The sequence below is a fragment of the Mandrillus leucophaeus genome, unplaced genomic scaffold (assembly GCF_000951045.1).
Source record: "Mandrillus leucophaeus isolate KB7577 unplaced genomic scaffold, Mleu.le_1.0 Scaffold1078, whole genome shotgun sequence".
Lineage (NCBI taxonomy): Eukaryota > Metazoa > Chordata > Mammalia > Primates > Cercopithecidae > Mandrillus > Mandrillus leucophaeus.
The window spans coordinates 722,702-736,071 of record NW_012098965.1 but is presented as its reverse complement, the minus strand read 5'-3'; the positions used below and the strand labels follow the sequence as shown (position 1 = coordinate 736,071).

The 13,370-nt window shown below is 37.4% G+C and overlaps 1 protein-coding gene across 2 annotated transcripts in view; it reads right to left on the bottom strand.

The window, feature by feature from the left end:
* CNTN6 (contactin 6) overlaps window positions 1-13,370 on the bottom strand; it is a 342,993-nt gene that overhangs the window by 172,675 nt on the left and 156,948 nt on the right. For both annotated transcript variants that reach the window (XM_011986118.1, XM_011986129.1), the window contains one exon: window positions 8,365-8,540. In XM_011986118.1, coding sequence (XP_011841508.1) covers window positions 8,365-8,540 — 176 coding nt within the window. The remainder of the gene's footprint in view (window positions 1-8,364; window positions 8,541-13,370) is intronic.

The window sequence follows — 13,370 nt, the reverse complement described above, 5'->3', positions numbered from 1 at the left end:
TGGAGGTAGTAGGGGAGTGAAGTGAACTCTGTGAGGGTCCTTGGTTGTGTTTTTGTTTAGTGCTGTTTTTGTGTTGGTTGGCCTCTAGCCAGGAGATGGCACTTTCAGGAGTGCATCAGCTGTGGTCCTACAGGGAGGATGCAAACATGCCCTAGGGACATTTTGTTAAGTATTCAGGTTTCTCAGGTGGTGGGCAGGGCGATAGAGCTTTCAAGAGATTATGATTGTTGTCTTTGGCTACCAGGACACATAGAAAAAGACCACCAGATGAGGATAGGGATAAGGTGTGTCTGAGCTCAGCCTCTCCTTGGGTGAGGCTTGCTGCAGCTGCTGTGAGGGATGGGGGTACATTTCCCAGTGTGATGGAGTTAGGGCTGCCTCTGCTGAGTCATACAATTCACCAGGGAAGTGAGGAAAACTGGCAGTCACAGGCCTCACCCCACCCACACACAGCCTGAGTCCTAAAGGCCAGTCTCACTCCCACCATGCCCCACCCGCCCCCAACAGCACTGAGTCTATTTCCAGGCAGCTAGTGACCAGGGTTGAGAACCTGCCCCAGACCACCAGCCTCCCTGTTGAGGAAGCAAGCAGATTCAAAGTTTCTCTGCATCTCAGGGAGCCTGCAGCAGTGATCAAGTTCTTTCAAAGGGTTTGTGGATTCTGTCAGCTTTCCTGGTATGTTCCTGGGGTAGTTTCGGGGGCAAACATTCATGATGTGAGTCTCCACATGCTGCTCTGTTCCTCCCAGCAGGAGCGGCAAGCTAGTCTTGCCTCTTACCTGCCTTCTTCTGTCCTGTACTTACTATTTAAACAGCTGAGTCTGATGTACTTTGTAGACAATGTTGGATATATATTCAGATAATTATATATAAATTATTACTTATAAATGCTCTTTGTATTATATATTTATTTATATATAAATAAACAACAGAAATATTTGCCTCATCCCTTAATGCAAAAAATGTCACTGTAATTTGAACCAATCTTATAAATCTTAGAAGCAAAATCTTTACATGCTATGTTCATAAATTCCTTGAAACCATTTGTCAAATAACATAAGAGTAATACACAAGCATTTCAGCTTGTGCATCTGTCTCAGTTTTGTAAATCAGAAACTCCCAGTTTTGATAGAATGGATCCCTTACTTTCTGATATTTTCCTCTCCCATCCCAACTCTTAGCCTGTGCAATTTTATTCAAATGAACTAAAAAGACTAGCTCCTGCTGAATATAAGTAGAAGTAGGCAGTGGGAGAAGGCCTGAATTTTGAAAAAGTACCATTTCTGATAAGATACATAAATAGATTTCCAGCAGCGATAGTGTGGAAAAAATGAGGCTAAAGCATTGAATAATCTGCTTCCCTGTTGATTTTAGATATAAATATAACAGTGGCTTGGTATGATTTAACCATGCAACTGCTTACAGTCTGTTTGTTTAGGATCTGAATTATTTTTAAAAGCAAAGTTTTCTCCTTGATATGATACCAATTCATGGTTATGCTGTGATTTCATTAAGACAAATTGAGAATATTAAATCCGTTGTAACATCGTTTATGCTATTTGAAAATGATACTGAAAAAATCAATACTAATTTATCAACTTTTTTAATTTAAGAAATTAAAGAAAAAATATTTCTTCATGATTTTTGTTCAGCTAGTTCTTTTCTGATGTAGAAAAATGGTTAAAACCATTTAGCATTTTCATTTATAATTAGGTATGCATTACCTACTTAATACACACTTCACAATTATCAGAGACTTTACAATTTCCAAATGCATTTTTAAGTGTTATTTTTAAAGCTTCCTGTCCTGGGTCTTAATTTCTTTTTCTGATATAAATGCACTTTATCACCGTATCATCGGGATCATGTATAACTGCTTTTACATTTCTTATATATGAAAGAATTTTAAAGACATTTGGAAACTCTTAACATTTATTTCTAAATGTGAGGCGTTTTGTTTCTGCTTATAAGACCCTAGCCGAAAGATAGAAATAAAAATATATACCACCTTTAAATACACAAACATCTTAGAATCCTTCTGTAAGGAGTCAAAGACCTTTATGTTACGACTTTACCTTTCTTTGTTTTTCTTTGAATATGGCATTAAATTCATGAGAATTCTGATTTACTTCCCCCGTCTACAAAATAAATATATATTTAAAAAGTTGCTTCAAGATGTTAGAAATTCTGGGTCTGCTGTAGGTTAGTTAACCTTGGGCAAGTAACATAGTTGTCCTGCCTTTTAATGTCTTCACCTGTAAAACATGGTTAAGAATAGCTTACAGGTATAGAATAAAGATGAATGGCATGGCAGGTGTAAAACCCTTTGCATTCCTCTGGAAAAAAATTATGATGATTGTAAATGCCTACATGTTTATAGCCCTGTAAAATGCATTCTTACTGCATTTTAACCTTGAACCATTTAAAATCAATCCTGTGATGTGGTGCAAGAATTCTTTAACTCCATCATATAAGTTATTATAAATCTGAGGTTTGGGATGTCCCCTAAGTATGTGTACTATGGTTTTAATAATATTAATAGTATCAAAACAAGGCAGACTAACATATTTAAGGAAATAGTATGTGGTATTTAAAACTACTTTTTTTTTTTTTTTTTTGAGATGGAGCCTCATTCTGTTGCCTAGGCTAGAGTGCAGTAGAACGATCTCAGCTCACTGCAACCTCTGCCTCCTGGGTTCACACGATTCTCCTCCCTCAGCCTCCTGAGTAGCTGGGATTACAGGAGTATACCACTACAACCGGCTAAGTTTTTGTATTTTTAGTAGAGATGGGGTTTCACTATGTTGGCCAGACTGGTCTTGAACTCCTGACCTGTGATCCGCCCGCCTCGGCCTCCCAAAGTACTGGGATTACTGGTGTGAGCCACTGAGCCAGGCTTCAAACTTCATTTTATAAACAACTTCAACATCCTTAACATTGTTCAGGATGGTTCCATCGCTCTTAGGATAAGCAGTAAAACACAAAACTTGGCCTACTAATAGTTGTATGGCCAGACCCCTGCCTCTCTCGCCATCTTCAACTCATACCAGTCTATCAGTTGCCCTTGCCCTCTGCTTTCCACATAATACATTTGGTCCTCATAGTAACGCTATATGAAATGGGCAATACTGGCACACCCATTTAACCATAAATTAACACATGTACACAATGTCATACTGAGTGTTGAATATTGTACTATGATGGATTTTCGCATGTTTCTTTGGCATCTCATAATATCTCTAAATTATCCTATCGCTTGAAGATTAGGCTTGGATATGAAGGACTACCTATAAGTGGTTCCAAATTAGTTTTCAGTCTCAACCTAGAAAACCAGTCATTTCTGATCCCTAGCTTTCTGCATTTCAGTTCTCAGCTCTTTTGCCCACCTCCCCAAACGTTCTTCGATACTTGAAGATTGTTCACACAACTGCATTTCCTCTTAGTGTTCTTCCAACCTGTACTTTCTTCACCCACTTTCTCTGTCTAGAACACAAACTAACATGTCAAGGTTCAATGCAAGCCCATTCCCTTTGAAAGGCTTCCCTTGCCTTTTCTCCAATTCAGACAAACTTCACTACTTCTCAGTTTGAGCTCCACTCTGCTATAGGTTAATTTCACCTTTCTCACTTCACTTGATGTTTTGAGACAGTGCAGTAGGTGGTAGGAGCATGGACTCTCCACTCTCTCTGGATTTGAAAACGGACTCTGCCACATACTGTGTGTGATTTTAGGCAAGCTAGTTCATTCTTCTATGCCTCAATCTCTGCTTATCTGAAAGTGAAGATTGTGATACTCTCAGAGGGTTATCGTGAGGATCAATGGAGCTAATTTACATAAAGAGTTTGGAACAATGCCTGCCACATAATACTTTGTAAGCGTTAGCAATTTCCTTTATTTTCCTTTTCTTCTTATTTTTAATTGTATTAAAGGTTTCACCTGTCTGCTCTGTGAAGACAGGAAGTAGCTGTTTCTTATCTACCATTTAATCTTTAGGACCTAGTGTAGTGCTTGATGCATATAAATTAGGTGTTCTCCGGTTGCTTGGAGGATGAATAAATGAAGGGTCAATTAGGAGGCTCCAGCCCAGCTGCCTTTCCTTCTGCAATAATGGAGCAAACTTATTTAAAATGCTAGCTGTGATTAAACATTAAACAGTGCAGGATCAAAAAGTCCCATTCATGACTACCTTTTATCATAAATGTTTATCTTTTCATTGGTAGAGTTATATATTATAAGGGCCTTTAAAAATTACATCTGAGTGATATCATGGGTTTCTTTCAAAACACCCATCTCATTTTCTCAAGGATGACATTTTAAACAGCAATGACAGATGTAATATTCTCACACACAAGTACAGAGTAATTCATTAACATACATACCAAAGGAAGAGGTCTACATTCAACCTTTACCACCAAAGTCTTTGAGAAATAAATGAAATTCAAAGTAGCTACAAGTGATTTTAGAAGTCAAACTAGTTTTATCATTCAAGAATGCCAGGATGATAACAGAGCCCTTTGGTGACTAGACACCTGCTGAATTTGTTTTAGGGTAGAGTTTGGGTTGGGGAAGAAAGAGGTACTTAAATTAGGATCTACCTGAGTATTTGGAAGGACAGATTATATGACAACAGTGGAAAGAGACTTTTGTAATCAAATAATTCAAAATATACTTTAGCTAAGTCCAGAGAAGTGAATGACTTGTGTAAGTTACATAGTTGGTTAAAGACAGATTTGATTTAGGAGTATATTTCACAACAGGTAGTTTTTATACACAGGCCACATTTCAGGACGATTTCATGATGAGACGATTCATGATGAAGCAGAGTGTTACAGTCTGTGTCTAAAATAAATTCAAAGTGTGCGTTTGGATTACTGAATACCAGGATAAAAGTGACAAACAAAAGCCATCAATTATCTAGAAGTATGTCCCTGCAGCATTTCTACCACGGACAGGGTATATTCTGAAAGGTTGTCCATAGGACCATTTGTTCTGAAGGTCAAAGTGACATTTTGCAATGGACTGCCAACTGACGGGAAGCAAGGGAGTTGATATATTTTTATTTTGATGCATAGCTTGTTCTTATCTATGAGAGTTCATAGGAGTGGGGCTTCTGGACCCGTTTTTTCTATCAGTAAGTAGATCGGCGATCTCATATTAAATGTTTAATCTCTGTCTCACTTTGGATTCCTTAGAAGCAGAGCCTGAGGCAAGGATTCAAGTGCGTATGATTTATTGAGGGAATCTTCTTAGGAGAAGGGCAGGGAGGGATGAAGGAAAAAGCAAATGAAGAAGCTAATTAAAGTGTCACAGCTGTTGTGTAGTTTCAGCCTGATCCCATGGAGAGGTTTGGGGCATGAAATGCAAAAAGGGATATCTGCGGGTGTTACTAGCTGAGGGTTGGCACATCACTTGCAAAAGTGGAGGTGGACAAGGAAGCATCAGCATCTACTACCAGGCTTATTTGAACCATTCTGTCCTGAAGATACGGTTTATTATTTAGACAATTACTGTGCCAGCAAATGAAACAAAGAAAGAAGGCCCACATGAAGTGTGTGGTCAGTGTTTGAGAAGGACTCAATACCGTAAGACGAAGTGCATGAGTTTTAGAGTCTGAAGTCTTCTTTTTCTATACACAAGTTCCAACTTTTCTCTAACAACATACTTTAAGAAAGCCCCAATCTCAGTGAGCCTCAGGCTTCTAATCTGTAAAATGGGGACAATGATAGCAACTGCCTCCTACAGCTGTTGTCCAATTCAAGTGAAACAATATATGTCAAACCACATGTATTATATTTGACATGAAAACAGAAGAACAAGAAACTAGCCTTATAGAAAGTTTTAAAATGTAAACTAGAAGAGTTTTCCATAAGAAACTCAAGTGGTTTGAAATATACAGATGTTTGTCCAAGTTGAGAGAGGTAATAATAGTAAAAGGAAGAATTAGAGTTGTCATTTCCCTAGGGTCCATAATGGATCAGGGACTTGACATTCATTTTCTCAGTGACTCCATGTCACTGTCCTATGTGGTGGCTACTGCTGTATTCTCATTGTATAGATTTCTTAACAGAGGCTTAATGTTGTTAAGAAATGACCTAATTTCATACTACTAGATATTTGACGAAAAGAATTTGAACTCAGACCTCTCTATTCACAAAATCTCAGCATTTAACTACTGTGGTTATCTTAGCAAAGGCCTTGTCTATCAAAATTGATATTGTTAAAAATTTATGAAGGAGGTTGTGAGGAATTATAATGAAGATGAAGATGCAGTTCATGCACTTTAGGAACTTTTCATTTGGTTGGGGACTTGCATTTATACCCTTTACTCTTTCTGTTTCCACACTCTAGCACATGTCTCCCTGGACACAATAAGAAATATTTCAGACAGGACACCACCACCATGTTGTGATTCTTGTTTTTGCAAGCTCTTAAAGCCTAAGATCCTCTAACTTTGCAGAAGAAAGATTAGTTAATGGATATAGGCCATTTTACTTTCTGCATTAATGGTAATAGAAATGCTCTTCAAGAACAACAGTCATACACCTTCTGCCCCAAAACGGAAAATTTTATGATAAGATGGGAAAGTTAATAAGGACAGAAAAATTGATTTGTCCCATTTAGCCAGATGAAAGCATACAATTTCTTCTTAATTGAGACTTTCTCTGATATGGCATAGACAAAATAAGTTTTAACTAGGGAAATTTCTAGTTGCAAGAAATTTTTAAAGCAGAAAGAAGGTATGATTTAATAATGTAGGACATTTTAAAACATATTTTTGTTAAAAAGTACAGAACAAAGGAGAAGAAATAATATGGTTATATAAAAGAATGCATTAATTTGAGATGTAGACATTCAACTGTTTTCAACAGTAGATAGAATCATAACTCTAGAGAAACTCAAGGGTATGACCAATAAACATGCTATATGGAGTATCCTTTACCAAAGAGTCAAATTTATGATTATGGGATCTGATTCATATCATGTGTATGTTGTAGGGTCATCTCCTACCTAAGCGGGAGAAATAAACAATTACTGTGGCAGAATCATTCAAAGTCTGGAACAATTCTTCATTTCTATAACATAAGTTTCTATGTTATTTTGTTCCCTATTATTTTTCCAGGTGATGGTCTTAGCTGAAATGAAGAAATCAAGTGTTATAAATATTTTTATCCTATGTCCCAAAGTAGCCACTGGCCCTTTTCCACCTTCTATTTAGGTAAATAGACTTCCACATTCACTTCTTACTTCCATAGATACAAATACATTTGGATACACTTAGCAATGTATTTATGTGTGTATATCTGTATATATGTTTATGTGTGTGCATGTGTGTATGTGTATGTGGTGTGTGTAAAATCAGAAGTAAGGTCATCCTCACAATGGTCAACATAAAGAGAACTCTGTGTAGACCAAGTGATCTCTGGTGTAGAATAACCTTTGGAACATAAGACTTGCAATGAGAAACAGACCCAGTTATTAATTCATGTGTTTACTGATGACTAAAATAGTTTCACAAGGTGAGTTTTGGGCACATATTTATTAATAAAATTTCAGAACAATTAATTTTTCAAAGTAAGAGATAGTGTAGACATTTCTATGAGCCCTACAGGTATAGTAGCTCACTTTTTGGCTCCTTGGATAGATCCTCTGGGACATAATGGCTGGTGCAAAGGGAGAAATGCAAGCCTTCTACTTTATCCACATCAACAGATATAATTACTCTCAAACAAGGCCTTTGCTGAATCCAATATGAAACATTTCAGTCCCTGGAAACACTATATATAAAGGATATTAGACGCAGTATGTCTATTGTTCATCTGCTAATGTCCCCAAATGTCACCAAGGTAATTACTTGGATGACATTTATGTGATGCAGCTGGACATTGTTAAAGTTAATATAAAACCTACCTTTGGCAACCACTTTATTTCCACCTACATCAAACTGTGGGTGCATGATCGCTTTTCTTGGGAGAACGCCCACCTCCCCCAGATGACATCTCTGCCCTCAGCTTTTTCTTCCTTTGCTCTCCACATTAATATCCAATGCAAAAGAAAAAGGAAAATAATGCTATATCATATATCTTTATATTAATATTTATGTTTGGAACTTTTAGAAATGTTTCTAAAAATAATTCACAAAATATAATAATGTTGATCTTTTCTCTGTTTTTTTTTTTTTCTTTTTCAGAAGCAGGTTTCTAATATACCCAGGAATCTAGATTCACAAAATGAAGATTGTCAAAAGTCCATAAATTTATATTCATTCTCAATATATTATTGGCAAAGCGAGATTTTTAAAATGTGTGTATCAGAAGAATATTATATTTTCAGAGACACAGATTACAAAATTTACCCCCAAACTCACATGCAAATTGGAGCTGTGCCTTCCGACTCAGAATTGTCCCCAGAAGATTGGTGGCCAGGCACTGGTACATGCCAATATCTTGATCTGTGTGGGGGCTACTGATTGCAAGACTGCCTCCATCCAACCTGTAGTGATAACTCATAGTAAAATCAATGTCTGTGCCATTTTGCTTCCACCTTCAAGGAAAAAAAATAAAATTATGCTTATAATATACAGAGTCAATCACTCTTTGACTTAAACAACATGTAGTTCTAATTCCTGAAACTATAAAAAACACCAAAAAACAAAACATGATTACATGTGGAAGGAATCCTACCAGTTTTATCAAAGGTGACTGTCTTGGTGGGTTCGGTGATGTCAGTAACTAGATTATTTGAAAGATATACTCTGTATATGTTACATTCACCCAAATGTATACAAAGAGGAAACAGAACTCTTGACATGAGAAGTAAAAATTAGACAGTCAGTCAATAATACTGGCCAACCTATTCTTTTAGCGACTTTTCAAATAACATATACCTTACCTGAACATCCACAACTGGTAGCACAAAATTGAATGTCAAAATGATTTAAAGATAGAAATTCAAGAAGCGTATATTAAAAATGGAAAGAATAATTTTACAATGCCAATTCAAGGCTGAAAACAAAACAATAATAATCTGACTACTTTAGAACATGATTGCCTCTGTTAGTATGTCACTTGCAAAATTAATCATGTTGAAAATATTTCAATGGTACTTAGAAATGCCAAACTAAAATTATACTTTAGCAAAGCAAATGCTGTTTGAGAGGTTTTTATTTTGAGAAGCAAACATTCTCTTGGCTTAGCTATTAGTCAACAATTCTTTAGTACATGAATTAACTAGCTGAAGGGTCTTAGAGGTATATTTACTTTCAAAGATTCCTAACTAGTTTTAGAAATTTTATTTGGTCATTTTTAAGACAAATGAATACCTGATAATTATCTCTAACCAGACTCACTTTTCCTACCTTGAAACTTTCAACTCCATCAAAATCTCCAAATATTGTGAAGCATGACTCTTACATATCTAATAAGATACATTCCTAGGGCACAGGCTGTATGTAGTTGCATAGACCATTTTTTAAAATAGACACTTAAAAATATTGAATAATGACAACCAATTGTACGTGTAGAAAAATATCTTTTCTCACTCATTGCTAGGTTCATGGCTGAGGTCTCTAAAAGGAAAGGAAGATTAATAAGACAAAAACATGTAATTTTATTTAATATAAATATTCCATGACACGAAAGCCTTCAGAATAAAATAATCCTAAAAAACAGGAAAACCTGTGTTTTTTTTTTTTTTTTGAGACAGAGTCTCGCTCTGTCGCCCAGGCTGGAGTGCAGTGGCCGGATCTCAGTTCACTGCAAGCTCTGCCTCCTGGGTTCATGCCATTCTCCGGCCTCAGCCTCCCGAGTATCTGGGACTACAGGCGCCCACCACCTCGCCCGGCTAGTTTTTTGCATTTTTTTTAGTAGAGAGGGAGATCGAGGATGGTCTCGATCTCCTGACCTCGTGATCCACCCGTCTCGGCCTCCCAAAGTGCTGAGATTACAGGCTTGAGCCACCGCGCCCGGCCAACCTGTGTGTTTTTAATGCTAGTTTTGATGAAGAGTAGACAGTCTTGCAGAAGTATGATTGTAAAAAGAGGGTATGATCTAATGGTAAGAAACTGACAGGAACTTAGCAAGGCTTTTTTTTCCCAGTTCTTCTTGGATTCTCTGTGTCTTTGAGGAGGAAAAGGGTGTTTCTTTCTTCTGGGTATAGAAAGGATACCTCTGGAATAAAGGTTTTATGACTTGCTTCAGAGAAGAAGAGTGAGGGGAAGGTGAGAATGATCTTCCTGCTTCTGCTGTTTTCTCACATGCCAAGATGCCATATTTTGAGGTGGTGTGTCCTAAACCCCATCACAGTCATCTAGGGAAACAAGTGAATGATCTTTTCCTATGGAATACAGCCAATTTCCAAACTGTGTTTTTTAGAGTTTTTGCCAGCTTTGCTATGATTCTCCCCTTTATAACAAAATCATATTAAAAATATTTTGGTGGCAGTGGTTAATTTTTTAAAAAATGGCATTTTACAGAATTAATTCAAAGAGGTTGGGCAGATGCCTGTAATCCCAGCATTTTGGGTGGCCGTGGTGGGCAGATAACTTGAGGACAGGAGTTTGGGACCAGCCTGGGCAACATGGCAAAACCCCGTCTCTACTAAAAATACAGAATTAATTCAAATGTCATTGACTTCTTCAGGTGCATCTTCAAACATCCCATGGGGGAGAATCTGACAAATGCCTACCAAAGTAGAAAAGAAATATAAACTTAGGTAATCCACTACCCTGTTAAAGACGTGATGTGATGGATCAGATATCAAATCAATCAAAGGTTTTGAACCAACTCTGTTAACGTTCAAATTATTTAGCCATTTCCTGCACACTTGAAAGTTGAAAGACAACAGTCAAAGAGTACATTTCATTTGCCTATATTTTCTGTGATCATTTTTTTCCTAGAGGAATTTGTAGAGGCTGCTCCTTGTTTTCAATATTAGGGTAAGAAAAAAGTAAAGAAAAACAAACAAAAAACAAAAATAAAACCCTTCAAAACTTTTCTTTCTTTAGGCCTCTCTCAAGACACCAATATTCTCCTTGCCAGCACTCTAATATAGTTTTTGATAATTTGCTTACAGGGCAGGATCTTTAGACTTCCATGTTCCCTATCGTTTTCAAAGCATAGGATATACCATACTTAGTTTGCCAGCTCTTTTTAATTTTGGAATCAATCACTGAAATAACTGCTGTCATCATTACATGCTCCTAATTAAGCTCAGTAATTGTTTTTCAACACAAATTCAAAGTTGTTGGCTTAGCTGCAGCAAATGAATTTTTCACAGTATCCCCATAATCATTCTGATCACTATGGTACAATGATTATTAAACTGCGCATATAGATCAGGGGTTCAACTCCTGGTGTGGGCTTTGTCCTAATTAATATGTCTAAATCAATGGAGAAACAGTATTAATGAATTCAAATGATTGTCATGCACACGTTTCTGATAGAATTGCATATTGACAAGTGTCATCCTATGATGCAACCTAGGAAGTGTGTTTTAAATGATTACTTTTAGCATCTGAATTAATATCATATTAGTTCCAGAAAACATAATGGATGTGAACTAAAACCTTGACCCTTTGTTGGGAAACATCCTTCACTTTTAAGTAGTTCAGTCCTGTGTCAAGAATAATGGCTGGGCCAGGCACGGTGGTTCACGCCTGTAATCCCAGCACTTTGACAGGCCAAAGCAGGTTGATTACCTGAGGTCAGGAGTTCGATACCAGCCTGGCCAAAATGGTGAAACCTCGTCTCTACTAAAAAAAAACACAAAAATTAGCAGGGCATGGTGGCACACGCTTGTAATCCCAACTACTCGAGAGGCTGAGGCAGGAGAATTGCTTGAGCCCAGGAGGCAGAGGTTGCAATAAGTTAAGATCGCACCACTGCACTCCAGCCTGGCTGACAGAGCAAGACTCTGTCTCAAAAACAAAAACAAAAACAAAAAAGAATAATGGTTGTGGGCTGTGTTTGTTGGCTGTCTTTCTGTAATGTGTGTGTGTTTTTGTGTGTGTGTGCGCGCGCGCGCATGTGCGGGCTTGTGCGTGTTGTTGTTTTTCAAAATTAGGCTTTGCTTTAGAATTACATGGTATGTTTGTTGAAAGTATGTGTTTCTTTTCTGAGTTTCATTTATTTTTAATTGACAAATAATGGTGGCACATATTTATAGGGAATAATGTGATGTTTTCATACATGTACACATTTTGTAATGATCAAATCAGAGTAATGAGCATATTCATTACCTCAAAAATCTATCATTTGTCTGTGGTGACAGCATTCAAAATCTTCTCTTCCAGCTATTTTGAAATATACAATACATTATCACTAACTATAGTCCCTCTACTGTGCAAACAAATCCCAGAACTTATTCCTCCTGTCTAAAGATCACTTTGCACCCTTTGATCCAGGTGTCTCCTTTCCCTTCCTGCCCCTCCCTGACTCAGCCTCTGGTAACCTCCATTCTACACTCTACTTCTATGAGTTGATTCTATGAAATCGACATTTTTTAGATTCCACATATGAGTGAGATCAGATGATATTTGTCTCTCTCTGCCTGGCTTATTCCTGAGCCCATCCCCAGACCTCTGACAGAGAACACCAAAATCTAAATTTTAAGTTTCTCTGGGTGATTGTGATGTACACTGAATTTGAGTCTGTCACCCCTGTGGAAAGAATCCTAGTCCTAACTTTAACATTCCCTTGCTGCATATACTTGAACAAGCCCTCTGATTTCTCCAGAAGTCATTTCACAAATTATACAATGTGCGCAATAATGTATATTCTGCTTATCTCACAGGATTGTTAAAAGGACCAAGTTGGGGGAAATGAATAAAAAGAATAGAAGGGCAGAGTGACCACATTTAAAGTTTTCTTTCTTAGAGGCCTAGAGCTTCTCCAGACTTAAGGTTATGTTCATGACTAGGGTAGAGTAGACTAAATTACAGAAAGGAGTCTCCTCTGGTGATGAGGTAGAGAGGATTGTCAGAAGTCCTTTTTTCTGATAGAGAGTATATCCGGTTTAGAAATAATTTATGTGCATGTTATTTCACTTTTCCAAATGAAATACATATTCTGAGATAGAACTAAGTTCATTGCTACATGATTTTGCTAGATTTTCCAGGTATAAGCAATCCTTCCAAAGCACCATCTTTGGGTAACCCATTTCTCTTCCCTTTGCACGGCTTCAGGGCTGGACTTCATATTCTCACGTGCTTTGTGATCTTTGAAAGAGTAAAGGAGGCGGGGGCGGTGGCTCAAGCCTGTAATCCCAGCACTTTGGGAGGCCGAGACGGGTGGATCATGAGGTCAGGAGATCGAGACCATCCTGGCTAACACGGTGAAACCCCGTCTCTACTAAAAAATACAAAAAACTAGCCAG